This window comes from Rhinocladiella mackenziei, assembly GCF_000835555.1.
Source record: "Rhinocladiella mackenziei CBS 650.93 unplaced genomic scaffold supercont1.7, whole genome shotgun sequence".
Classification (NCBI taxonomy): Eukaryota; Fungi; Ascomycota; class Eurotiomycetes; order Chaetothyriales; family Herpotrichiellaceae; genus Rhinocladiella; species Rhinocladiella mackenziei.
Window position 1 is genome coordinate 2,156,893 of NW_013550598.1, and position 26,286 is coordinate 2,183,178.

At 51.2% G+C, this 26,286-nt stretch overlaps 6 protein-coding genes across 6 annotated transcripts; 4 read left to right on the top strand and 2 right to left on the bottom strand.

Moving 5' to 3' along the window:
* Positions 1–601: 601 nt before the first annotated feature.
* Z518_09573 (uncharacterized protein) lies at positions 602–2,705 on the top strand (the record flags this gene model as incomplete). The annotated part of the gene is made up of 3 exons (XM_013413528.1): positions 602–708; positions 1,035–1,471; positions 1,522–2,705. 3 exons carry the CDS (start codon positions 602–604, stop codon positions 2,703–2,705), a joined length of 1,728 nt encoding a protein of 575 aa, XP_013268982.1.
* Positions 2,706–2,937: 232 nt separating this feature from the next.
* Positions 2,938–4,040, bottom strand: Z518_09574 (uncharacterized protein; the record flags this gene model as incomplete). The annotated part of the gene is made up of 3 exons (XM_013413529.1): positions 2,938–3,017; positions 3,085–3,234; positions 3,311–4,040. The coding sequence occupies 3 exons, from the start codon at positions 4,038–4,040 to the stop codon at positions 2,938–2,940; spliced, it is 960 nt and encodes a 319-aa protein (XP_013268983.1).
* Positions 4,041–6,514: 2,474 nt separating this feature from the next.
* Positions 6,515–7,971, bottom strand: Z518_09575 (uncharacterized protein; the record flags this gene model as incomplete). Its single annotated transcript, XM_013413530.1, has 2 exons — positions 6,515–7,761; positions 7,803–7,971. 2 exons carry the CDS (start codon positions 7,969–7,971, stop codon positions 6,515–6,517), a joined length of 1,416 nt encoding a protein of 471 aa, XP_013268984.1.
* A 3,948-nt stretch (positions 7,972–11,919) lies between these two features.
* Z518_09576 (uncharacterized protein) lies at positions 11,920–13,518 on the top strand (the record flags this gene model as incomplete). Its single annotated transcript, XM_013413531.1, has 2 exons — positions 11,920–12,774; positions 12,865–13,518. The coding sequence occupies 2 exons, from the start codon at positions 11,920–11,922 to the stop codon at positions 13,516–13,518; spliced, it is 1,509 nt and encodes a 502-aa protein (XP_013268985.1).
* A 299-nt stretch (positions 13,519–13,817) lies between these two features.
* Z518_09577 (uncharacterized protein) lies at positions 13,818–16,784 on the top strand (the record flags this gene model as incomplete). The annotated part of the gene is made up of 2 exons (XM_013413532.1): positions 13,818–13,834; positions 13,889–16,784. 2 exons carry the CDS (start codon positions 13,818–13,820, stop codon positions 16,782–16,784), a joined length of 2,913 nt encoding a protein of 970 aa, XP_013268986.1.
* Positions 16,785–21,426: 4,642 nt separating this feature from the next.
* On the top strand, positions 21,427–22,674 carry Z518_09578 (uncharacterized protein; the record flags this gene model as incomplete). Its single annotated transcript, XM_013413533.1, has 1 exon — positions 21,427–22,674. The coding sequence occupies one exon, from the start codon at positions 21,427–21,429 to the stop codon at positions 22,672–22,674; it is 1,248 nt and encodes a 415-aa protein (XP_013268987.1).
* Between the last annotated feature and the right edge of the window lie 3,612 nt (positions 22,675–26,286).

The following is a 26,286-nucleotide window of genomic DNA, read 5'->3' on the forward strand; positions in this document are numbered from 1 at the left end:
GTTGTTGGGAGGCTGGATGCCAGCACCCGCTTCCTCCATATGATACAAGTCAACGGAACAGAATCTGTAGAGGAGATATGGTGGTGAGAGCCGGACGACAAGCCGAGCCGAGCAAAAAAACAAATGGATGAATGAAAGGCTGAAGAGAAATAGCACTTGGTGTGCAACGGGCAGCAGAAACGGCGCAGAAAGAGAAGCAGCCCGTGTATCAGACATATTAGGTTGATGTACTTTATGTCTCGTTCAGTGGTCCAGCACGAGGGACGGAATGGGCTGATCGGCATCGGATAACCAAGAAATGAATACGTGGTCAGTTTCAGATTGGCGCGCGTACCTAATGCATCTCAACGGTGGTCCATTATTATTTTTTCTGTATGACTTACGAACCATCGCGGCACGGCCTCTGTGCTAGAGGACGTGGACGCCACATAATCACCGCAGCTAGCGGTGGCGGACAAAATGATAAGACTCAGGGGTAGGGACCATTTGACACTTCCTCCTGAAGTAGGTCTTGAGAATATATGGGCCTTGACGGATGTACCTCCACGTCAATCGGTAATCGGTGAGACTTGGACGGGAATCGGTTCTCGGCACCCGTACCATGCTGATAAGGGTGGGTACTCCCCCTAGCATCTTGGCGGGCCCGTTAACGCCGAATGGTCTCCACATCAAAGTAGCAGAAGTCATTCGAAGCGAAGAAAGTTCATGGTGCGAAGAGAGAATATTAAGGGGAATGGCCAAAGTACCGGCCTGAAGGAGAGAAGAGTGCCCCCGTTGCAGAGCTCAGAATAGGGAGTAGAGTCGCACTGAAAGATCTTCCTCTGCCTTGGACGTGAAATTGAAAGTTTAAGAGAAGAAATGGGACTCGGATACCGAAAGTCCTTGGCCGTTGAATTGGGGGGAGCCATGAAAAGAGGCTTGGGGGCGTTTTCTTTTATAAAGCGGCAGGATTGTCATTAGGGCGTGTCGGGAAATCGGACCCCAAAGCGGCGTCAAGAGCTCCCATTTCGGGGGAGCTGGGCTCAAAGTCGAAGTTGGCACCTTGAGAACGTTTTGTCGATTGACCCTCAGCATCCACAGACTCGTGCTCCCGTCTGTTTCGCGGTGGCTGTTGCATCTGGCATCTCGCGTCTTGCCACTCTCTCACAAGCCGGACCCCTGTGGATGGACTCCCCGGCCATCGCTCGGATATTCCAACAATTGTTCACGAGACCTTCTCGACACTGTCTGCGCTGCTCTCGTGCCCCCTCTCGCACCTCTGTACCATCGGTGCAACAACGCCGAACATATGCCCTTCGACGTAGACAAGATGATAAAGATGGAGGCAGCGCGTGGCAACAGAGAATTGATGCCTTCCCCAGAGACATGAGTCGTCAACTCAAGGAATATCCCCGCGTGACGGCACAAGACCTTCGACATAGGACTCAACGGCCGCGGAGAGTCAAAATGCTGACTCGGGACTTTATCGAAGGTGCCATGATCATGCTCAATTGGTGGGGGGCTCATGCTAACCAGAGACAGATAGCCTATACAATCCCAACTACGGGTACTTCTCCAAGCATGCAACGATATTCAATGCTGGCACACCTTTCGACTTCCCCACCATCAAAGACGGCGCGGAATTCAATCGAATGGTAGATTTGAGCTATATGGAATTTGAAGATGCTCTAGATGAGGTCGCACCCGACGAAACAAGACAACTCTGGCACACGCCCACTGAACTGTTCCGGCCATACTACGGCGAAGCCATTGCCCGATACCTGGTCACCAACTACAAGATGACACTGTTTCCATACCATGACCTGATAATATACGAGATGGGCGCCGGCAACGGGACCCTGATGCGAAACATATTAGACTACATAATCCAGAATGACCCGGAAGTGCACAGCAGGACCAAGTTCAAGATTATCGAGATCTCCTCTTCCCTGGCCGACCTGCAATTGACCAGCATACAACGATCACCGTATGCGGCCGATCATGTTGACCACATCCAAATCCTCAATCGATCAATATTCGACTGGAAGGAATACGTCCATTCACCATGCTTTTTCCTCGCTCTCGAAGTCGTCGACAACTTTCCGCACGATTGCCTACGCTATGATCCGGAGACGGAAGAACCCTTGCAAGGCAGTGTCCTGATTGATGAAGATGGAGAGTTCTTTGAATTCTATGACCGTAACATTGACCCGGTGGCTCTACGGTACCTCCGCGTTCGGGAGGTCGCCGCCCGCTCGCCCTTCACCACCCCAGTCTCGCCACCCAGATTCCTACGCCGACTGCGCCATTCATTGCCGCTGGCCCCGAACCTGACCAAGCCCGAATACATCCCGACTCGACTCCTACAGTTCTTCGACGTGCTGCACCAGTACTTTCCCGCTCACCGCTTGGTGCTATCGGACTTCGACTACCTCCCCGACGCCGTGCCGGGCCTGAACGCACCCGTCGTGCAGACGCGGTACCAACGGCGCAATGTTCAAGTCTCCACGCCGTTCGTGCATCAGGGTTACTTTGACATCTTCTTTCCCACGGACTTCGCCATGATGGAGGACGTTTATCGTGCTATCACGGGCAAGTTGACCCGGGTCTCCTCCCAGAGGGCCTTCCTCGAGAGCTGGGCGCTGCTTGAACAAACGCAGGTCCGCAGTGGTGAGAACCCTCTGTTGAGTTGGTATGCCAATGCCAGTGTCATGACCACCGTGTAGAAGGGAGGCTTGAGATCATTGAAGCATAGCTATAAATAAGATCAGGTCTCTTTTAAAAAAGCCCCCGTCCCTTTTTGTAACGTTCTGAACGTCCAACTGTCCAAGGTTCTCTCCCAGCCTACGTCAAAGACCCATGCCATTTATCGATAGTCCATTTCTTATTGTCATACAGTCATCACAAATCATAGAACCGATTTTTTTTTTTTTTTTAAAGGGATTTGCGCTTCCGGGCCTATCCTTGAACTCTGAATGTCCTGCCGCTGGCGGTCTTCCTTTCCCGTTCTTCCGTCTCGGGCCGGGCACGATTGAGAACTGATCAACATTAGTTTTTAAAATGTTCAATCGGTGGCTTGCTTGAGGAAGGGGAGGGAAAACGCACCTTGCAGGAAATCTGCCGTTCTGCGTCGCATGCGCGAGTGGATGTAGGCTTTGGACGCTTTGATGTGGTAGTGGAAGTAGTCGCGGAATGTCTGGATGTGAGAAATGACTTCTTCCCGTCGCTGACGGGTTAGGTGGCGAGGGAATAAGACTGCATTTTTGGGTCAGCATTTGACGATCTACAAAATCGGGTTATGGGGATATGGGAATGTGTTTGGTATGCGTACCGAACGTAATATAGCCCATCTCGCCCTTTTCACCAGTCTTGCCCACTCCTCTGAGACCCTGAAGTTCCAGAGGCGGATCACTTCTGAACAGCACCTGGGGAGCGTTCTGAATGGCACGTCTTCTCGCATCCACAAATTCCTGCAGAAAGACCTTGGCGAAGATGCGGTCGACGGCGTCGATGAACAAGGTGGAGAATATCACAGTGACTCGATCGTGGCTGGCTTTGATGTAGATAGCTTCCTCCTCCCGGTAATGTATGGCCATGACTTCGCTGCCTTCCTTGACGCCCTGCGGCGCCGACTCCGATGTGTATTTGGCAGCCTCTTCGGACAGCTGTGCAAATTCGTCAAAGGCCTTTTCAAACGGGGCGGCCATCACATTTCGTTTCAGCAGACTGATCCGCCGTACAAGCTCTTCCCTCTCTTCCGGCGTAGGGGGCAAGTTGTCCAGATCAACCAGGATGCTAAAGTCGTAGCCTGCCTCGGTGGCCGTGATGTAGTTCCCATATTCTCTTTGCAGGACCGCTTCCGCGCCATATTGTACAAGCTCTCGGAAGCACTTGATGGAAAGGGAGATGAGAATCTGAGTTTTCGTCGTCGGAGTGGATATGTGGAATATGACGCCGTCAAAGTCGGAGACGACTTGGTCAATGGATTGATGAGGGGCACCGGAGAAGCGTTCGGTGAGGATCGACTGAATCAGGACATTTTGATAGTCGAGAAGAAGCATTGTGAGGATGGATGTTCCAGCTGCGCTGTTGCCGGCAAGGAGAAGTGTCGCCGGTCAGTCTTGTCTCCCTTGATACAGTCGTAAAGTATGACTGTCGCCTGGGAGATTTCGTCGGTGATGGTGAGAGTTTGTGGAAGTGTCCTGCGGAACAGGGCATGTCCCAAGGGAATCTTGGCGTCAGGCACCGCTCCCTCCTCTCCTAGTAGTTTGCCTTTCTTTTCTACTTCAATCCTCTGTCCCTTGTTTCCGGAATGGTACTTCATCCTTGTCGACAATGCAACATGTTGGTGTCGACCGCCGCTCTTGTCATCATATTCTGGATTGCCTAGATTATTGACGAGGCTGCAGCAATGGAATTGAATCACGGGGAGGAACGCGCACACTATGTGTGCGTATCATGCTGGAGGAGAAAAAGCAAAGTGTGACAAATTACTTCCTCGGTATGCATATGGGGATCCCAAACACAAATCAAGATGATGTCCGAAGATGAGAAGCTATCAGTAAGGGTTGGCCATGTGAAAGATCGGATGCTAATTCCCGGAATCGCTGGAAGTCAGGAAAATAGTGCTACTCATCGATCCAAACCCGTCGAAATCAGCTTCCTGAAGGATATTTGCTGGATTTCGAGAATTTTCAACGCAGACTTGTCAGCGATGAAACCGAAATGCGATCCGTAGCTGACCAATATTTCTAATTCATCCACCTTGGGATGCCGATTATTTCCAAAAGACTCTGCTACGAAGGCCTTCTCAGCCCTCAGGTGCAGAAGAGGACGGATACTGTCTTACTATGTCTAAGCCTGTCCTCCAGCTCCAAATGCTTGGGTACGCGGCAAGAAAATTGACAGAGGACCACGACGCGCTGAATGTATTCAGAGGTGTTCTTTCAAGTCTCCGCATATAACGTACTACAGCGTGCCTATATTTTACCCCTTGATCGCGAAGGGTTCATGGGCCAGTGACGAACAACTCCGCATCCAACAGGACGAAAGCCTCGTCCACATCGGGTTTACATTTGGATTAGCCTGGGGAAGGTTCACCGGGAACAGGTTTTTCTCCGATAGTACTAATTGTGCAACATCAAACACAGCCAAGGATCGAAGATGACGGAAATTCCCATCCGGGGCTTGGGCCTCGATACGAGCAACCACGGCGTTCGTCCTTGCGAATGAGTCTACGTTTCCAAATGACTCAACCCTTCACTTCCGTTGGAGCAAAGGATACTGGCACGAACCCACCATTGCACTTGAGGACGGCTCCGGAAATATCTACCCGTTGACGGATGCCGTCAGCTATGCTAAAAATGAAGGCACTCGCTGCATTCCAGAACGTTCTGTCTTTCTGCTGCTGCTGCAATGCTATCGCGTCAAAGGTGAGATCTCAGTCCCGACTCAGTGTGTCCTAGAATTTCCAACTCCCAAACAATGGATGAAAAATGCTTTGCAGCAGCGCTGGCAGGGCGGTTTGCCCGTTGAGGACCATATTACCTTAGGTTAGTCAGAGACTCAATGTGATGGGCCCGAATCAGACTTCCTGGCCAGGCATTGCAGAACTCAAGAGGATTTACTCTTCGGTAGATACTGAGAGTGCTAATGCTTATGCTTATCACGAGACTGATCTGCAGCGGGAAAACGAACGAGCCGGCGGCGATTATGGAGAAAATTTCCATATGGAAGCCCGTAGGAATCACTCAGCCACTCTCCTATTGCCAGTGGATTCGATTGATAAGAGCGTCTGCAGGTCTCTATCTGATCTGAGTGATTGAGTACATAATTATTTCATTGAATTTTTGGACAGTCGTCTGTTTATCCCTAGAATACATCGTCCCGTTCCAGGGTGAAACCTTGAGAACCCAATTGCCTTTGTAGAGTTGACGTCCAGCCACCACAGGGGCTTCTGCAGTGCGAATCCAATGGCTTTGTTGGAGTGAAATAATGTTGGGATTGTGTCCGCAAAGGAACTGTCAGATGATCCCAGTCTTCTCGTCGACGACTGCTTGAAAAGCCATTTAGCACGCACAGAGAGTCTTCCCGATGCACCGAATTCTCGTTGAGCGAAAGAGAACATGCTGGGGCTGAACGACGCAGGTTGAGGAGGTTGGAATCGTGACTGGTCAGGAGAATGGTTTAAAAGGCAGGATTTCCCCGAGGAGGCTGATCGGACAGCATCAGAAAGTGAATCCAGGCCCAAATCGCACTGGAATGTAAGCGTCGTGCCCTGTCAGAGCTAGTTCCATCGACATGTTGCTGTCATATGAGGAACATGAAATATCTTCTCAAATCTTTAATTGTTTCGCTGGATTGATGAAGAGACCAAATTCAAACCTCCGACGGTCAATTTGGTAGCTTCACAAAAAGAATCCTCGCTTTGATTGACCCAGACATGTCTAAGTATTGCATTCTCTTTTGGTCCTTCTGGATTACTGCTGTAGGACGCCCTCGTGTCATGACACCCAAAGGTCCAGTTCGGCACGAATCATGACAAAATGATACAATTTGGATAGTGTTCATTTTCCGCCAGTTGCGCATCCCAGGGCTCAAAAAATTGATTCTCATGAGTAGGCATGCATTTGACCTCGGCTGGAGGGGAGATTTGCCAATCGATTTTGTCATCAGATCCCCCTTGTTGAAGCCATCGACTGACATAGCCTTTAGAGTTTTTTATCCTTTTCCCGGCCTCATTACTATACTCGAGGTTGACGCTTGGGATCACAGCAATTTTCCCGTATCCTTTCGCCCACATGTCTTTGCATAGCGATTTTGGTTCGCCTTGAGGGCATTCATCCTCGAATTGCACCCGGAATTTGATTTGGCAGTCCATGATCGGCTTGGCTGTGAAGGCGGTGGCGCCATTCCAACAAGAATACACCTGGAAGGGCCGGCCACTTTGTTGAGCTGCTCTCGATGTGGGATCATTCCAGAACAGGTCCCAGGCCAGATCCCAGCTCCCATCGGGAGGAATGTTGAAGAAGAGGTCTCCCGTCATGCCTCGTGCAATCCAAACGTCGTAGAATGTTGGTTCGGGCCCGACGTAGGTCCAATCCATCGCACAGACCATGTCAGCATTTTGATAGAGACGCTGACGGATTAATTCCAGGATATCTTCCGTGCAGATGGCCACGTCGTTAATAAAGATGACAGTAGTCTCCTCCCGGGAAAACTGATCGCGGAACAGTTGCAAGGGCGCCAAGGCTGCATTGCGTAATTCTGCGAGTGCATCAATACGATAGACGCCTTCTCCCATCGGGTCGACGTCGTTCTTCGTTAGATAAACAGCGACCCCCAATGCCTCGAGCTGCGGTCTTAGAAGGGACAAGATCTCCCAAGTACCGTCGTCAGAGCGCCCTTCGACAACCGAGACAGCGCAATCAAAAGGGCCGAGAAAACGGATCGCCTCCACAACTGACCCCATGAGTCGGGGAAGCAGTGGAGCGCATTGATAAAGATCGAGAGCGAAATAATATTTGCGATAATGAGAGGTTCCTGTCGTTTCCGCGGAATCACGCCGCAAGTACTTGTAGCGTTCCCATTGGGGAACAGGGCATTTGAGTCGGTCGATAGATCCATCTTCATCATCGAGGATGCTGTCGACATAAGACTGGGCCACTTCGGGCTGCGTGGCATTTCCAGTGTTCGGTGGGCTGTTCGGTTCGGAGTAGTCGGCATCGTCATTGGCGTCATTAGAGGCGTCCCCGGCAGCACCGCCGGCAGTATTTTGGTCAACTGTAAATGCATTAGTAGAAGCATTTAGGGGACCGAAATACATGACATCCTTGAGGAGCCTGACTCCGAGTTGGGCCAGTCTGATACGGGCTCGCTGGAAAAGTAGCCCGTCACATCTCGCGGGTTGGATTGATATTTGTAGAACCCAAAGAACAGGAACACAGCAAACAGAGCAGCGAACTGGACGCTGATTATTACTCTCCGCCGCATAATCGTCGAATGGGAAGTCGACATTGGATTTGAAACTGGATTGATATCCCAGGGGCCAAGCAAGGATTTATTGCTCCATCAGCGTTGGAAGTGTCGAATTTCTGCACGGGGATTGAAAGAGCAACAACGGAAGGACGAGATTAAACGGCTCGAGTCAAAGAAAGAATCCAGATGTCAGCTCGTGGTGACAAAGGAAGCTGGAGTAACGTGGTGTGGTGCAGACCTTTGGAGGTGAGGTCCTCTTCGAAGGGCAGATGCGACGTATCCACTGTTCCTGATATGTACTAGTATCATCCCTAATACGTTCCTGACTGAGGTTGTTACACATGTACTCATACCACCACTGGCGGACTAAGTCACTAGCACGAGGCATGCAAGCGAATAGCAAAAATCAAAATACCGGAGAATTTCCGAAGTTGATATAACGCGCTCTTTTTAGTAGGAACACTAAACCGTAAGTGGCTTAGTTTAATTATGATTATTTTTAGCGCCGACAGCCCCGTAGGCAGAGAGACTCTGATAGCATCACAATTACCCTTCGCTTACCGTCTTGCGTTATCGCTTTTCAATTCCGACAACAACCCCTTGAGTCTTTGGAGATGTTTGACGCTACAGCAATCTCAAGGTAGTCAGCCATGTCGATCAAGATATCTAATCTATGTCCCGTTGGAGGGCCGAAACATTGAATTGCCGCCAGATATTTTCAATCTGGATGAACCTTGACTGGTTTTGTTGCGAATGCACGACACAAACAAAACTACAGACCCTGCCATGATAGATGTCTTTGGACACGGACTGGGGATGACCGATCACGGCATCCTGCTTCTGATTTATTGAAAAACTCGTCCCGGTTGCCAGGGGAACGCGGCTTGCCATTGTGAATCTTCTTTTTTTTCCTATTCAAATGCCTTTAATTTTCATGTTCTCATCATGAGATGTCTCTGGAAGTCAGATTGTCCTCTTCACTGCCGGGCCGGTGACGGCCGCGGTCAGAACATCCATCGTTTAATGTTATGGATCCTTCAAAACCACGTTCCTCTCGATCACCCGTTGACAGACTGCTTCTCCGAGTTTCGAACCTTTCGGCTACGTCGATGGGAACCCAAGCAAAACCCGATCGGCGGCGTCAGGTGATTCGTGCAGAGCAGATACAGATTTTGGACTGTGGAATTCTGTGCTACAATGGTCGACTTAGCGAGCGACGGCAGTTCTGTAGGAGCATGTGTCGACTATGACTCTGGTATATCCGGCTGTGGTCTCCTTGACTATTCGGACGTCAACGCGTTCTCCTGGTGGGTCGTCATGCCGAGTTTAACCTGGGATGTTTCTTTTTGCGAGGCTGAACGAGATGTAGTCGTCATGACGACCCGAACCACAATTCAGTGTGCTCCACTGCCCTCTTGATCCCAAACGTGGATCGGACCTACATTTACATGGCCTGTGGCCAATCCGCCGTCACGCCAACTCTCCCGGTCTCGCCGACGACTGCTCCAGTTGACTCGTCTCAGTGTCCATAACAAGCAATGATGCGAGCCAGCTCCGTGTAAGTACATTGGGTGTGGTAAATTCACCCGATTCAGGTTCTAGCTCGAGTTCAAGCTCAAACAATACTGGTGCCATCATTGGGGGTGTCGTTGGAGGACTGGAATTATGTGTCTCACGGCTCTTTGTATTCTCTTCATGTGGAGGCGGCGGGAGAAACACCGAGCAAGGCCCCCGTGCGGCGCTTCTCGTCAATAACAGCAAACAACCTCCGGCCGGTTGTTACCCGTCTGCAAGTCATGCCCCAGACGACCGCACAATGATGGATATGAATCAACGTCAAAAGGATCACTCAGAAATGGAGACTCCCCTCATATGCTCAACACGGTCCAAGTGAGTTGCGAGGCTTCGAACCTGCATGTCGGCCAAAGTGAAACTATATATAGATTTCAGCGCGTTGAAGTGATATATTCGTGATGCCTGATCATCATATTCCGCTCGCCACAAGAAAGCACAATGCCTGAAGTTTATCGTGATTGGTGTTGATGAAAGCTCCATAACCTGACAAACACAACGCACGAGACTGCGGCGACAGTCAATTGTTGAAACCAAGACTAATTCGGATCAATATTTTTGGGAGCACGTCGAATGATCGACCTCTTCCGAGAGGCAGGCGCGGTCCAGATAGGCGGGGTTAAAGATCCGAAGTTCGCAAGCCGTCCACGTAAACAGGGACCCCAGCCCACGCCTTCCGACCAAAAAGGTCTAGGGAGTCTGAATGATCGAGTCAGCAAGATGTGTTCCAGGTACAATGGCCTTTTTTGGGTGTCGGAGGTGCAGTTCCACACCCCTGAGTCGGGATCAGCTGAGGCAGCCACAAACGTTGCCACCGATAACAACCGTTCAAACATACAGCAACGCGTCTTGTACCAGGTGTTGGGAAGATCAATTCTAATCATCGCACTCTTTTCAGTTCCGATTTCAGTTGTCCGAAACGGACAAATTCTGGGGGGAAAGGGCTTCTCGACATTGCTTTGAAAGTTGTGGCATTTAACGGTGGCCTGTCAAAACTGATAATAAAAACGAGTGATGACGGAGCAGTTCGTAAAGTGACACGACTCGTGGTGATGGGACACCCGTCAGGGGCGACCACCGACATCCCGACGTTGCCACCAGCATGAGCCCAAGCGCACATGGGTTTGAAGGCTGCAGACTGTATAGCCTATGGTCATTGGCTGCAAGCAGAGCCACCGAGGACACAAGAGAAGGAAAAGCGTTGCGCATAACTCGATGAAAATCTGCCCCTGAACGTGAGTCCTCCTCTTCTTGGCCTAGCTTTCGAGTTTTCCGTACGTGAGGCACCGGAACTAAGCCAAGCTCTGGCTAGTGGCTCCTCAAGGGCCAACCCTAGTCGATAACCTCGAGAGACCCCTTTGCCGCCATCGGCGGTTGAATGCTTCAGTGAACCAATAGCGCAGCTGCGCTTCCGGGGGTCCCTCAAATTAAGGCTTCAAGAGATGATAGGTCTAATGCACGCTTGTTTTGAGGTCGAACAAATACATCCTAGGGGATGGAGTTGATCATCATGAACCTCGCAACATTCTTCTCCATAGTCAAAGTTCGGCGGTGCTCGTCAGCTCCAGTCAATGAACTACGTCCCTCGTAAGCCTTTGGGTCCTAGAACTTCCTCCAGGTTTTCAGCAGCCGGAAGGAGGACAGAATTCCGAATAAGACCTACCTAAAAAGGAAGATGATTACGTATTGATGGACCCCCCGATACGTTGTCGAGATGCATGGCGCCGGAGATTAACAGTAATCTTATCCGCAGCTTTTTTGGCCGGACAAGAGGGGCCCGCATGGCAAACGTCTTGTGCTTTTGCATGAATGTCCTGATCTTTTGCCGGCCCAGAGATGGTTAAGTCGGGAGTCATCAAACGGCGAGGATGCATGCAAGATGTCCGATGTTGGCGGCTCCAAAGAGCCAATCGAAGACGTTTTCATTCGACGAGAGAGGGCGGCATCAAACTTCAACCCCTTATCGATATGGCGTAGTCACCGAGAACAATGGAGTATGTGGAGGTCATATTCCCGCCTAGTCGAGCTAGCATCAGCCTCCGCCGACATGGGGTCCATGGTTCTGGGAAGCCATCCATTTAAGGGGCAATTGAGGTGAACTATTCTCTAAATATGCAGGACACACTCGTGCGGCAAAGCAGCTCGTGTTTGCGAAATTGCTTATCGAAGAATTGGTGGCGCCGTCTACCGGATCGAGGAGTGATAAGATATCCCCAGTTGCACTTGCCTTGTATTGTGTAAGCGGGTAAGGCAGGAGTCAAGCGACGAAAGAGTCCAACCGTCTCTGGCAATACTTCATCGGTGTCGTATAAGACCGCAGCCGCAGGGTCCCTCATCCCACTCTTCGCCTCTCATTCTGCCATCCAGACTGCACAGGCCCTCAGTCTCGAGATGTCAGCGTCACTTTCTTCTGTTCTCTTCACGCGAGGAGCGGACAGAGTGTATTTCGCGGCCTTGCTTGTCTGTCTATTCTATATTTTCTGCACCTCCGGTCCAATCCCGATCCCTTTCCGGGAAAATGTTGGTTCACCAGGTCCGCTCCAGTCACAAGACACCGTCTCCGCCGATGACAACAGCACCAGTGTTGCGGAAGGCTTCGATCTAGCCGATGTTTTCAAAGAAGAACAAGCGTCCTCCAAAGATGTCAGCGACATCTTCTCGGCCGAACCGTGGGTCCCGCCTCAAGTGACAGACCTGGATGAATCCAGGATGGAAATGGTCGAACCCTACATCACGGCCATCATGGATCCCAAAGACAAATATTTCGACCGGTTACAATGTCCACATCCATACAAGAACCGCTACAAGGGACTTCGCCGGCGCCGAAATCTATCGTCCAAATTCGAAACGGGCCCGAAGCAATATTTCTTTGCCCTCAACCTGTATGAATGCGCCCATGTTCTGCCGCGATTGCTGGGGTCCGTCGTTGAAGCGATTCGACTCCTCCGTCCGGAAGACTGTGTATTATCCATCGTCGGGGGCCGTTCCACCGATGGCACAACGGAAATCCTTTCTCGACTCCGAGACGAAATGGAAGCCATGAACGTTACCTACTATTTCAGCACGAGTGATATCGATCCGCTCAAACAGGGCAATGATCGTATCACCGAGCTGGCCAAACTGCGCAACTTGGTTCTGGATCCCTTGATTCGGCAGCCCGAGCTGTATGATCCAGATGCCACCGTCATCTTCTTGAATGACGTTTCCATTTGTGCGGACGACATCATGGAACTGGTCTATCAAAAGGTTAGCACCCCGTGGCCATGACTGTGGGAGCACCACGAACGCCTAGGTGTCGTGAAACCAAATTGGGACCGAGCTGACCACCAGCAATAGGAATTTCAACGAGCTCACATGACCTGCGCGATGGACTGGGTCGACTACGGCGACACATTCTATGACTCGTGGATTTCCCGTAGCATGACCGGCGACATGTTTATTGAGATTCCTCAGGACGGCTCTTTCGAGTTCAAGCACAACCTATTCTGGAACGACCCTGTCACGCGAAAACGGTTTGACATGAAGCTCCCTATCCAGGTATATTCCTGCTGGAATGGGGGTGCTGCGTTCACCGCGAAGCCGCTTTTGAAGGACAACGTGACGTTCAGAGCATCGTACAAAGATGAATGCTATATGGGCGAGCCGACCCTGTTTTGCAAAGACTTCTGGACGCTGGGGTATGGCCGAATCGCAATCATCCCGAGTGTCAATGTTGGCTATAACGATGACGAATCCCGTCATGTGAAGGAAAAGCATGGCTATGCATCCAGTACGATATTTGAGACCGAGAAAGTAGAGGAGAGATCGACCGAAATTCAATGGAAGGTGACCCCACCGGAGCTCGTCAAGTGCGAGCCCGATTGGGTACATCCGTCGTGGGTTCAATGGGACCAGGCATCCAAGGATCAGGAGCCCTTCGATTGGACTCATTCGGGGTATTTCAACGCAGACAAAGGCGAAGAAAATGAAGGCGGACTGATCTTCGATTGAGGGAAAGGACCACAAGAATTATGAACATTTGAACCCGCATGATGAACCCGACTTGGAACTTCGACATATTACTGAGAATAGGTTTTCAGAACACTGTACAATATAGAACAGCCATGGAATTTTCGAATAGAGGGATGATCGAAGACTCCCCTTTTCCTCATTCTTAGTAGTCGGTGACTTAGGAGAGCATTCCGGCTAAGTTTCCCTCCATTCTCCCCGCCTGAGCAAATTTGGTAGTAGGGCGAAAAAAAAAAAAAAGTTAGTCGACCCTGCGACCCAGCACTACGAGCCTCTGCACCATGGTCAAGTCTTATTTGTAAGTGAAACTCCTAGATTATGGTCGAGTGTTTTCAAGTCTGACCCGTACGAGGAAATTCGAGCACCGCAAGACTTTCGGCCAGATCTGCACCGCTACTGCCAACGTTGTTTGGGACCCTTCTGCCGCCCATGAGGACTCGACGAGCAGAGGCGGTGCCGGGCGTGCCTACGTCGGAGCAAACGAAGACGTCCTTGTGTGGGACTTGAAGAAATCCGAAAGAATAGACGTGTGGAATGTTGAGGATAACACTGCTTTGGTCACGGTCATTTGCAGAAGTCACGTTGACCCGGATGTCTTTGCGGTTGGCTACGAAGATGGCAAGATTCGTATCTGGGACTCGAGAACGGCAACGGTCATAATCACTTTCAATGGACACAAGACTGCAGTTACGCAACTTCGATTCGATCCCTCAGGAGTTCGCTTGGCCAGTGGCTCCAAAGACACCGACATTATAGTGTGGGACTTGGTTGCAGAAGTAGGCCTGTACCGTTTACGAGGGCACAAGGATCAAATCACTTCGCTCAACTTCCTTGCAGGAGACGACACTGATTCATTGGAAGACCGCTCCCCACCAGGCGCACACGAGAACCCGGCCTCGGACAACTTCCTCCTCTCTACCAGTAAGGACGCCCTAATCAAATTGTGGGATCTTTCTACACAGCACTGTATCGAAACCCATGTAACGCAAACGAATGGAGAATGTTGGGCATTGGGTCTCACAAGAGAGCGCGGTGGCTGCATAACAGCGGGCAACGATGGAGAGCTTAAGGTGTGGTCGATCAACGCATCTGTGATGAAGCAAAAGCTGAGGACGAGCCACCAAGAAGGCCACAATATTCTCCAAGAGCGTGGGACATTATACCGGCATGGCCGAGATCGACCGTTGGCGGTCAGCTTCCATCCCCGTCGAGATTTCATCGCGGTACATGGTTCTGACAAAGCCATTGAACTGTTCCGCATCCGCTCCGAAAGTGAAGTACGAAGAATACTGACCCGGAAGCGCAGGAGAAGAAAAGAAAAAGGAGGGACCGCTGCGGATGTGGATCTGGGAGCGGACCTCGTCGACGACGCAGAAACCTCGACCGAGATCTCAAGCGCCGCCGCTGCAGACATATTTGTCCCATATGTTATTGTACGAACCGGAGGAAAAGTTCGATCGATGGACTGGGCTCGACAAAAGTCCGGGAAATCCATTCAGATATTGGTGGCTACCTCGAACAATCAGCTGGAGCTCTTCGACATCACGGCATCGGACAAGAAGAAATCGAACGAAGCGCCCGACTATGGTCGGACTCTCTCGGTGGACATGCCTGGACACCGTTCAGACATCCGCTGTGTCGCTTTGAGTTCGGACGATAGAATGCTTGCAACGGCCTCCCATGGTAGCTTGAAAATATGGAATACCAGAACACAAACGTGTCTGCGCACTCTGGACTGTGGGTACGCTCTTTGCATGGCTTTCCTGCCCGGTGACAAAATCGTCGTGGTGGGGACTCGAGAGGGCACTCTGGAAGTGTTTGACATTGCCGCGTCGAATTTGCTCGAGACTGTCAACGCTCATGAACAAGATATTTGGTCGCTGCAGGTGAGCCCGGACGGCAAATCCCTAGTCACGGGATCAGCCGACAAAAGCGCGAAATTCTGGCAGTTCAAGGTGGTTCAGGAAGAGGTTTTGGGAACGACCCGAACGAATGCCAAATTGACCCTTGTACATTCGCGAACATTGAAGGTCGCCGACGACATATTGAGTGTCTGCTTCTCACCCGACGGGAAACTCCTGGCGGTCAGCACTCTCGATAACACCGTGAAGGTATTTTTTGTGGATTCGCTCAAGCTTTTCCTGACTCTTTATGGACACAAACTGCCCGTTCTGAACATGGACATCAGCTATGACAGTAAGCTGATCGTTACATCCAGTGCGGACAAGAATGTTCGAGTGTGGGGTTTGGACTTTGGTGACTGCCACAAGGCCTTCTTTGCCCACCAGGACAGCATCCTCTCGGTTCTCTTCGTCCCCAACGATAACGAAGGAAATGGTCACCATTTCTTCTCGGCATCCAAGGACAAAGTCATCCAGTACTATGACGCCGATAAGTTCGAGCAAATTCAAAGGCTAGACGGTCACCACGGAGAAATTTGGGCAATGGCGATAGCTCATTCAGGAGATTTTCTGGTTAGCGCCAGTCACGACAAAAGCATCAGGATATGGCAGCAGACCGAGGAGCAGATATTTCTCGAGGAAGAACGGGAAAAGGAACTCGAAGAACTCTACGAGAATACTCTGTTGACCTCTCTTGAAAATGATGCAGAACAAATTGACGGCGAGGCTGACGGCATCGAAGCAACGGCGGCCGGGAGACCAACTGCGCAAACACTGATGGCTGGGGAGAAGATCGCAGAGGCGCTCGAGGTGGGCTTGGACGACCTCAAACTAATGCAGCAATACGAAAAAACAAGGCAAACGAACCCGAGAGTCGCACTCCCTCAACGAGACGCTGTCTTCCTGGCCAACAATAATGTCGCAGCTTCGGTCTATGTGTTGAGTGTCTTCCAAAAAATACCGTCCGCATCTCTTCAGGATGCGCTTCTTGTCATCTCTTTCTCCCAACTCCCGGCACTGTTCACATTTCTTGCTCTCTGGGCGGAGGAAGGACGAAGCATCCCGTTGACATGTCGGATCCTATTCTTCATGCTCAAGACCCACCAGAAGCAAATCGTCAGTAGCCGGGTGATGAAATTGATGCTCGAGGAGGTGCGGGACAAGTTGCGGCAAACTCTTCAGAAGCAGAAGCAGGATCTCGGTTTCAATCTCGCCGGACTCAGAGTTCTGGGTCGCCGAGTGCGGGAATTAGGCGAGAGTGATTATGTCAATGAGTCGACGTGGCAGACCGGTCCGCCGTTCGACCTGCATCGAGGCAAGAAGAGAGAGTTTGTCAACGTGGCCTGACTCGGACTCGACCGCACTGATGAGGTGGTGGAATGAAGGTCTGATTTTACGTCGCACTGGTATTGTCCTGGAAGACTACTGTATTCGTCGATCTTCAATCGGCTCGCGGGAGAACCAATGGTCGGATTCACATCGGAGACCAGATCACTCTACTGTAAAGACATTCGACACCGGCTGGTCCACGTGTGGCAGACGCAGATCCCGGGATCAGAAAGATGGGATGTCAAAATTCAGCGAGAATCGTTGCGCTTGGAGACCTCGATACTCTACGCTGGCAAAGAAATCCTCCAGCCTCTTGTCGAATCCTATTTACACTTCAAAATTCGGCCACAAGGCCGAATTATTTGGCCACGTGACGTCCAGAGCTGCAGAACTCAGAGGCCTACCAGAACGGGGTGGATGAATTGATTGACCAGAGAAAATGTTGAAGACGTGGGCGTTGACACAGATTTTTGTCAAATGCTCTCTCCCTGTCAGATCACAACTCACCTATGACCAAGAGCCTTACCAGGTGGTTAGAAGTTCGGAACACGGGGATGTTGTTCTGTCTTGAATACGAACAAGCCATTGGCGTGGCGTCGATCCAACGCCGGGATGGGGACCCTTGCCGCATCACTTGTCGCAGCGCAGGAATTCCGGCGGACGGAGACGCTTTTTGCTCGACACTGGGTTTGCCTGTTTTCAAAAATGCAGAATGTCGCACCACTTTGTAGCAGTAGATGGCAAGACGACAAGAGACCGCATGCCATCTAGATAGAGTCGACAATGGAAACCTCCCCCATAAAAGACCCAGACGCATGTTCTTTTGCTTGGAACGTTTGGCCAGATCGAGAGGGTCCCCTCCCCCCCAGGGCGTCCCAAAGAGTTGTCAGAGCCGGGTTGTGAAAGGTTGTTGGTCAAAGCTGCCACGCATTTCAAACTCAATTGACTTTTTCGCCCACCAGCTACGTCCCTGGATCCCAGCTAATAATTGTGACCACGTACTTTACGTTGCAGACTACCTTGATAAGTAACGTATCAATCCCATTTCTGCGGTGTGGCAACATAATCCCCTGCATGGTCACACCCCCTACACGCTTCGCAGCCGCCGCATGGGTTTGGGGAGAGGTTATGGAAGAGAGGTTGGAACAGGCCCTAGTAGCAGAAAGCAGGGTTTGGAATTGGGAGATGTCCCGTAATTAGCAGCCGCAGTCACCGATATTTTTTTTTTCTTTTTGGCGTGCTTTTGCGTCCCGACAACATGGATGAGAGACGGGAGGCTGCATTCGGTTGGAGGAGCCGCAGGGGAGGAATTTCATGCTGGGACTGCTAGTACATGGGCGCTTGGTTACACAGTACGTTTTAGTCGATGGTGGCTGCAAATTGGCCGGTAAACTCCACCAGAGGCATGCAATTGAGGTGAAGATACCCGAGACGGAATGCAAAGAAAGAGGGATAAAAATACGCCAAGGAGAAAGGAGTGAGGGAGAGGACCGAACGGGAGTTGGAAGATGGAATTGAAGATGAAAGTGAAATGCAAAGTTGTACTGTACCAACGGTAGTTAGGGAGTTGCCTGCGCAGTCTGGCCCTCTCACGTAATCTTTCTCCCGCACTGCCACCCACTTCCTCTTGCAATCTGCCAATTTTTCTCCTTGCCAATGCTGGGTAGAAAGTACCAAATAGTACTCTCAACAACAGCCCACCCTCGTACACACCCGAAGTATGGGCAGGTACCGTGGATTAGCTCGAAAGCAGCCGAAAATCTTTCATCTCCGCTGCATACCCCGGCTTCTTTCCAGCTGGGATGTCCTCGTATTCGCCTCCCCTCTCCGTAACTGTCAGCTCCACCGAATGCCTTCCATCGCCGATTGAACTCTCGAGTCTCGCCTCGCGTCTAGTGACAAAAACTTGTCAAGTTTCTGCTGCAACTCGTCAATCGAAAAAGCCCTTCATGCAGACGCCGCTTTATGCCTTTCACGCGCCCACCGCATCCCAACTGTTACGTTTGGTGGACTTTGACAGTCGACGCACGTTACCGGCCATCCGGTGTCCATCGTGCCCAGCTTGGGGGTTGACGAACAAAGAAACTGGTCAGTGCTCATCTCCAGACTGCTATTCTAGCTTTGCAGCCGCCATTGTTTGACTCAAGAGCCAAAACATTGCCCTCGTTACCAACTAGTGAAGCCTGGGAAGCAGGGTACAAGGTAGATACTCATTCATCAAAACGCCGCCCGGCATCTTCCATCAAGTTGGGGCGCTCACCACGACATGACCTGGTCTGTGAGCGTAACATACTTTCCTCTGCTCCCATATTGGAAACGACTAGCCTTTAATAATTCCATTGGACGCTCGGTCTGGAAGGGGACCATAGCAGCTGAGTCTGAGCAAGGTTGATGATACTATGAACGTTTGGCCCAGTAGCTTTGAAAGTCATCGGCGTGAGGACTGCCAATGGGGAGGCAGCGCTGGAAAATGGATCTTGACCTGCAAACACACAAACCCACGGGCTCGAAAGATGCCTCTGCTGGACGAATCAACATGATCCCCCACTGGACAGGCCTAGCTACGACCACAGATCTAACACGCCTGACCTCGGGGTGTCGATGATCTGCCCGAACCAGAGTTTGGACAAACTCTGTGTACAAGCGGCGAGCAAGGGAAATCCCCCATCTCGACGGCCGCGACAGCTTGTTTGGGACATGAATGAATATGGCGTCCTGTCTCACCGGCCAGATGCGTCGTCTCGAGTCGCCGCTAGCAAAAGTCTCAGTCCCTCCCCTTTGCTCTCATAGGCTCCTCGCTGGGTCCCGCATGCGTCAGATCCGGACTCGATCGCAATCCCCAGCGGACCTTGCTGCCATTGGCTTCCCCAAACCCCCTCCACCGCTTCACTGCAGCTAATCCGTGGTCGAATTGCGTTGGGAGCGAGCAGGGGCCACAACGGTTAAAACGCTCCGGCCGCAAGCCGTGGCAGTCGCAATTTAGTTCCTCAATGTTTGACGTGAAAAAGGGTCCTGGTCCACTCAGACGTCAAGCCACCGAGGCTACCAGATTAAGGCCAGTCTTTTTGCCCGGCAAGTGGGCCCCACACACGCCTGTGACCTCAATGCTCTCACATTTTGACATTGGTTGTTCCATGGGCCACCAAAGAACCACCATAATTCCGGCTCAGGGGTTGAGCCAACTGGTACGCTGCCCAGTCATCGAACTGCGCCGAAGAGACGCATCTCTGTGCCTGACAAACCTGGGATGCCCAGCTATCGTCGTCGACATGAACCATAGAATACGTTCCCCGGTCATGGAACCATTGTCATGAACCGCGATGGCCTCCTCCCCTACCCTGCATGAAACAGCTCTGGTACATCTTCGCTCTTCTGTCGTCCAACGCCTACAGGAATAAAATGATTCCCCCAACCAAAAAAAAAAAAAATTTCCACGACGCGTCCAAGGCATCACAATCGAGGTGGTGAAGAAAGTTTAGCACTGTCTTGCAAATGACAGTGCGAAGCACACATGAACCTCTGGGCCCTGGACTTGCAAGGGTGAATTTGTCAAGCACCCTTCCTTCATGCTTGTCTGGGTAAATGTCATGATCATCTGGACTGGGGGGTTGACCCTTGCCCGTAGATCGATCCAGTGGAGCTCTGGCGTTTTTAGGTCGATTTACACGGGCCTTGCAGTTCTTTTCTGCGATTCCCTTCACCCATCTGGGTTCGAACAAAATGAAGAAAGATGGAGCCGGCTAGTGCTGCTCCCTGCGCGCCGCCCTATCCCCTCCGATCCCATTTGGCTCCATGCTGGTTTAAAGGTTTTTGGTGTATTGGCAGCCGATGATAGTGCAGGCACGCACTTTTTTCCTCCTAGACTCTGACCATCGCGCCCCAGTCACCGCGACATGGGCCTAAACTCGGGATTTACCTCTCCTCAACCATCCACACCGAGTGAGCCTGGCTTCCGAAATGGGACGCTGATGGCTTCCAAATGGCTGTTCATGGCGCGATGCTAGCTCTTGCTTCCAACGCCTCTTTCCTTATCCTTCTACCCTACATCCACTTGTACGTACTACATGCTCAACTGGATCTCGACACCCCTCTTTCTTAAGTTAACGATCAGCATTTTTGAGCTGTATCCCATCACAGCTGTATGTTGCATTGGTTCCAGGTCTTTCCGAGATCAAGACCGTCCCAGGAAGAGTAATCCAGGATAACCTTTTATCACTCGCCCCTCAAACAGTCTGGACGCAACCTTTTTTCCCAGTCAGCCCTCCTTGTTGCTGGCAGTCATTGAAAGCTTCTTTTAGGGAGCCCGTTTCACCAAAATTCCATTGATGTCAGATCAGTTGAGGACCGTCATCACTTACGCATACCTAATCCGTCACCGTTGGTTCGACCGAGAAGCCATTTCATCGCCAGTTCAGAGTTCTCCTGCAATATTATTCCGCTACAATGGAATAGCAATCTGAACTTGGAGGTGTTTCCAGGCTTCCAAACCCGGTCTCAATTCATTCCCAGGATCTTGAATTTTTGACCCGGTACCCTCAAGGGACTTCCGAAATCACCACCTTGTCAGCCAGCCAGCCATCTTCCAGTGTCGTCGACCCAAACATCTATGTCAAGCACAATTGAGTGGTGACGTGTCTTCTGGAATACCAATCAACGCACCATGTCTCGATCTAGTCGGCGCGGTCCTTGGTTACCAGAGGAAGATGCCTCACTGCTGCATCTCGTCCGGACGCAAGGTCTGAACAATTGGGTCCGTATATCACAACACATGCAACATCGATCGCCGAAACAATGTAGAGAACGATATCATCAAAATCTCAAACCTTCTCTCAGCCACGAGCCTATTTCGGCACAGGAAGGCGAGGTGATTGAGCAACTCGTCCAAGAAATGGGCAAGCGGTGGGCTGAGATTGCGCGGCGTTTGGGGAATCGCAGTGACAATGCGGTAAAGAATTGGTGGAACGGCAGTATGAATCGTCGAAAGAGAAATACAGCCCAGCAGAATGGCGGTTCGAAAATGGTGGGATATCGGACGCAGCCTATTCCCGCATCAGCACCTTCGCGACAGCTATGTCTACCAGACCAAACTGCCTCTACACGAGAAGCCTACGGAGCTCCTTATTCTATTCCGCCGCCCTTTCACAAACCTGAACTTACTCCGAACCATTCTGGATTCACTGGCACCCAACACTTCAACCCAGAACCTGGTTATCGTGTTCATCACCAGACAGAACGACCACGGTTCCTTGGCCATGCTCATTTCAAGTCTTCATCTTATTCGACGTATGATCCGTCAGCTAACAACACTCGACCCACTCTCTCACCCGGATTCGGTTCCCACCAAGTGAGGAAGCCTTCTCTCCCTGAGCAACCATCTTGGCCTGGGGCGCGATCCGCGGAGCGTCGCGACTGGCAGCTGCCACCCCTAAATTTTGAACCTCCTGTGCCTTCACCTGCGGCGACAGAAATCTCACACACCTCGTCAAATCAGCAAGCACCGTCTTTGGTTTCAGACAACCAGTCGAACTGTTCAATTTCACCAAAGACAATCCCTTCGCCTCGACCGAGAATGCCTGCCACAAGTGCACCTACAGTGCAACTGCTGTCCGACATGTCCGGGCGGAGTAGCACCGGCCATTTCACAGAGGGCAAGATAGACGGAACTGAGCAGCGACGAGACGATGTATACATGCAAACATGCTCACCGGTGGGAAGTGCAGAGTTATCACCCTCCAATGTTGTGGCCCTTCCCGGGTTACTGCACCATCTCGCTCTTCCCGAGCCGGCGACGAGTTTGTCTGAATCCAACAGGCTCGAAGACAGAGCACACCGAATACAACAGCCTCCGAAAATGGATATACTGGGCGGAAGAGATGCTCGGATGAATGTGGCCCGGCTAATTGAATAAGGCTACACGTCCTGCTCTGGTTGGAGAGCATCGTGACGTCTCCAAGGAGGACACGAATATCTCCCACGAATATTTTCTTTTCTTTTCTATTTTTCTTCTATTCTCTCTTCTTTTCTTTTCTTTTCCCCCTTTGGAAAAGAAAGGGGGTTTGTTCACTTTGAACACGTGTACTATATCGCAGCACCTCAGGTATGAGGCCTCAAGGTCAGGCATACTATGAGCGATCCTACGGTACCCACAAGCACATGCAAGAGAGGATCAAGTGTGTTATGCTTGGGTGTTGGGTGTTGGGAAAAATATCCATGTACAGTATTTTCAGAGGGATCAGGCCGACATGGGCACAGGGGGAAGACGGGACAGGACTTCACGTTTGGAAACAGAGATCAACGCAGACAAAGCAGTGCAGAGCGGGACAGCAGGGGCAGGAAAGATATAGCAATCATTCGTGGGATTTTGATGTGTGAACTATTTGACACGGGCAGGCTTTCTGGTATATTTTTGCGGCGACATAATGATAACGACAACGACAATTGGCTGGTGGACTAGATATTCACCGAATTTGTGATCAGGCCTTCTCCAGAATACACCCTCCATTCCTGACATAGACCATCCTTCCGCCGTCACACAAATGCAGTTACAATCAAGACTCTAGCAAGCGGTTCGCCGGGTCTTCTAGATGAATTCAGGCCGCGTGCTCTTGGGCATTTCTCCCCCACATTCAGGGTCCCGGTTACGTCCGACTCCTCAACGGCGTATTCCCTTTCGTCATCGGGCACAACGCACCCAGCAAAAATCAATGCCTCCGAGCAGAGCTCATTTGAAAATTTGAAATTCCTCAATAACAGAGCCATCAACTTTCTCTCCTTCGTCTTCGTCTCGCACTGGGCGGATTCGGCGGTAGTGGCCTTCATCAACAGGTGAAGCCGACAAGCAGCCAATCATGAAAGAGAACAGGGATGGCAAGACTAGATATCAAAGAGGAGCAACGGACTAGATCGCCGAGGGCCACTAACGTCCTCAAATCTCGGTCTAAGCGGTCATCAAGCGAGAGATGACAAGGGAGCCGACAAGGGGTGATGCCATGGGTGGCCTGTGGGGGGAAGCTGCTGCGAGACAGCTGCCATTCACCAGGGCCTCCCTAGCGGATGGTCACAGATCCTGGCCCGGTTGGCCGGCAGAGGTCGACGGCGAAGGTTTTACAGGTCTGCTTCTACCGTACTTCAATGCCCGTTGCTTGCGCCTTGTCCGACAGCAACGATACCTGGCACGCTTTTCGACTGCTTCAGAGTTCAGACATGGTCGTCCCTCACCAATTCATCCAGCCTTGGCCAGTTTGTTTAGGCCTACCGACCCAGAAAGCCCCTAAGACCGACCGCTCTAGGACCAAGCGCCTAGCCAGCACTAACCCCTCCAGGATCCCAATCTCATTCCGCCCAAAGCCTTCAGGCGTTCAGCTGGCTTGTTACAGTGGGTGCTAATCCACTCTGTCGGCCCAGCTCGCTTGTTGTCGAATCGCCTTGGAGACCGTTGAAATCAAACCTGACAAGCCAAGAGGTGGCACACGGCAACAAATCCAGACCCAGGGGAACTACCACTTACTTCATACGCGCCCGTCTCCATTCTTGTGGCAATGCCGATGGGCTTTGGGTCGGAGACGTCGGAGCCTGTTTAAGACAAAAGAGGCAGAGAGTCCGGAAAACAACTGAAGCAGATTGCTTCAACATTTGCTGGGTATCATTCCCATGCGCCCGGGAGACTAATCCATTCCACTCTCATAAAAGTCCTGATCAACTGGTCGAAGTGACCCAAGATATGGCACTCCACAAAGTCCTGAGAACACTCAAACTGATGGCGGATCAAGACTTATGCCGTCTTTGTCTCGGAAACAGGCAGAGAGTGTGGTCCTCGCGATTTGAGAAAGACATAGTGATCTCTTCTATGGCGATGAACTGCAAAAAGTGGAAAGATTTGCGACAATGATCTGCTCTGACAATGCGTCGAGATCCCATTGGGCCTGAGGTACCGCCTCATAAGAAGACGAGCCGCCCTTATTCCACACAACGGTTTGTTTTTGGAAATCACTTCGCATGGCCGTCTTGGCCACATCAATCGTCATGGTTTTCACGTTTTTGAATTTTTGACCCGATAGGCAGACGTCCAATCTAGCATACACTGCTCTGGTAACTTTTCCTGCTTCTGAAGGAGGGCCGCTGGACTCACTAGCCTTGTCCCTCAGCGGATCAAAGACTGGCCTTCGAGAGTCTCAGAGCAAAAATAAAGACAGTGGTCGCAGGAAAGCCTCCTGGCCCCCCAAAACAGTTTGAAGCAAAGCGGGTTACAGGGGCACTTTACGAAATGTTATGTAACGCCGCCACACCCTGAAGCCGTTCTACCTGAAACCCGCTCTAAGAAGTTTCTCGGTGGGCCCTCTTGAGGCCCTTAAAAGAGGTCACCCCTCATTCTCCAGGATGCACGAGGGAAACTATGTTGCCATTTGCTCATCGAACAGTGTTGCGTCCCCGCTGGTTCTTACCCAGGGTTGTGAGCAGAAAACAAAGCGACCCCTGTGTACGGTATACAAGACGGGATGATCCGTTATGAAGGGTTCCCAGACCTGGTGGGTAGCTCTAGACTTCCCGTACCGACCTCCTATTCCCTATTACATGGGGTCGGTAAACCTTTTGCATCTACCCCATCAGGCAAGACAGGGAAATGCTCATGCGATCACTAGCATAGCCACGAGTCAACATGGATTGATCAACCATGCTACACCGACATTGGTTACGACTTAGGTGCATGAGTTGTAACGGAGCCTTGTCGATCTGGTTGCCCCTTTGCGACTTGTTGTCGGAGGCGGCATCGTCTGATTGATTGGAACCTGCTAGCCGGATCCCTCGCTCTTATTCAGACATCAGGAAATTTTTTTAGTTGAGGCTTGCATTGGTCTATCAACTTATGCAGTTGCTCTCTGAATCTTTCTGGACGATCTTGCTGATCCAGCCTGTTGCTGCTCTTCCACTCGCGCTTCCATTCTTCAATCAATCAAAGACGGCCCCAAACAAACAATCCCCTGAGTCTACTTCGGACTCCTGGCTCCCCGGTTGAATGGGTCCGGGTATCCCCATGGACAAGCTTAGCCCATAGCCACTCTTGAACGCCACTAAAGAATCCGGCGGTCTCTAGCTTAGTACCCCAGGAAATACATCCGTGTAGCCCCTCCCCAAAATCCTTCGGTCTTCACCAGGGGATTATCTGAACACGAACGATATCATGCGCGAGGTGATTCGCTGCCTCGGAAACGATCAAACATCTAACAGGGGGTTCAATGTGTGGTAAAGGTCTGCCTCGAGCCTCGTTTGGACAGACCATGATGTTGCTGTTTGCGCCTTGTCGCAGGATAACGTTTCACGCGTCCCGCCTTGACACCTGACAACTGGCGGCACGTTAACGGCAAATGCCCGAACGGGTCCAATTGCCTCGTTGCCGGTTTGAAGTCAAACCCTCCGAGCTCCACGCGCTTCTTCTCTCCGTGGCCTCGATGTCTCTTTCTCTCAACTAGCCTCCATGCAAATCTCCTCTCGAGATCTCAGCGTAGATCATCCGTCTCTCAAG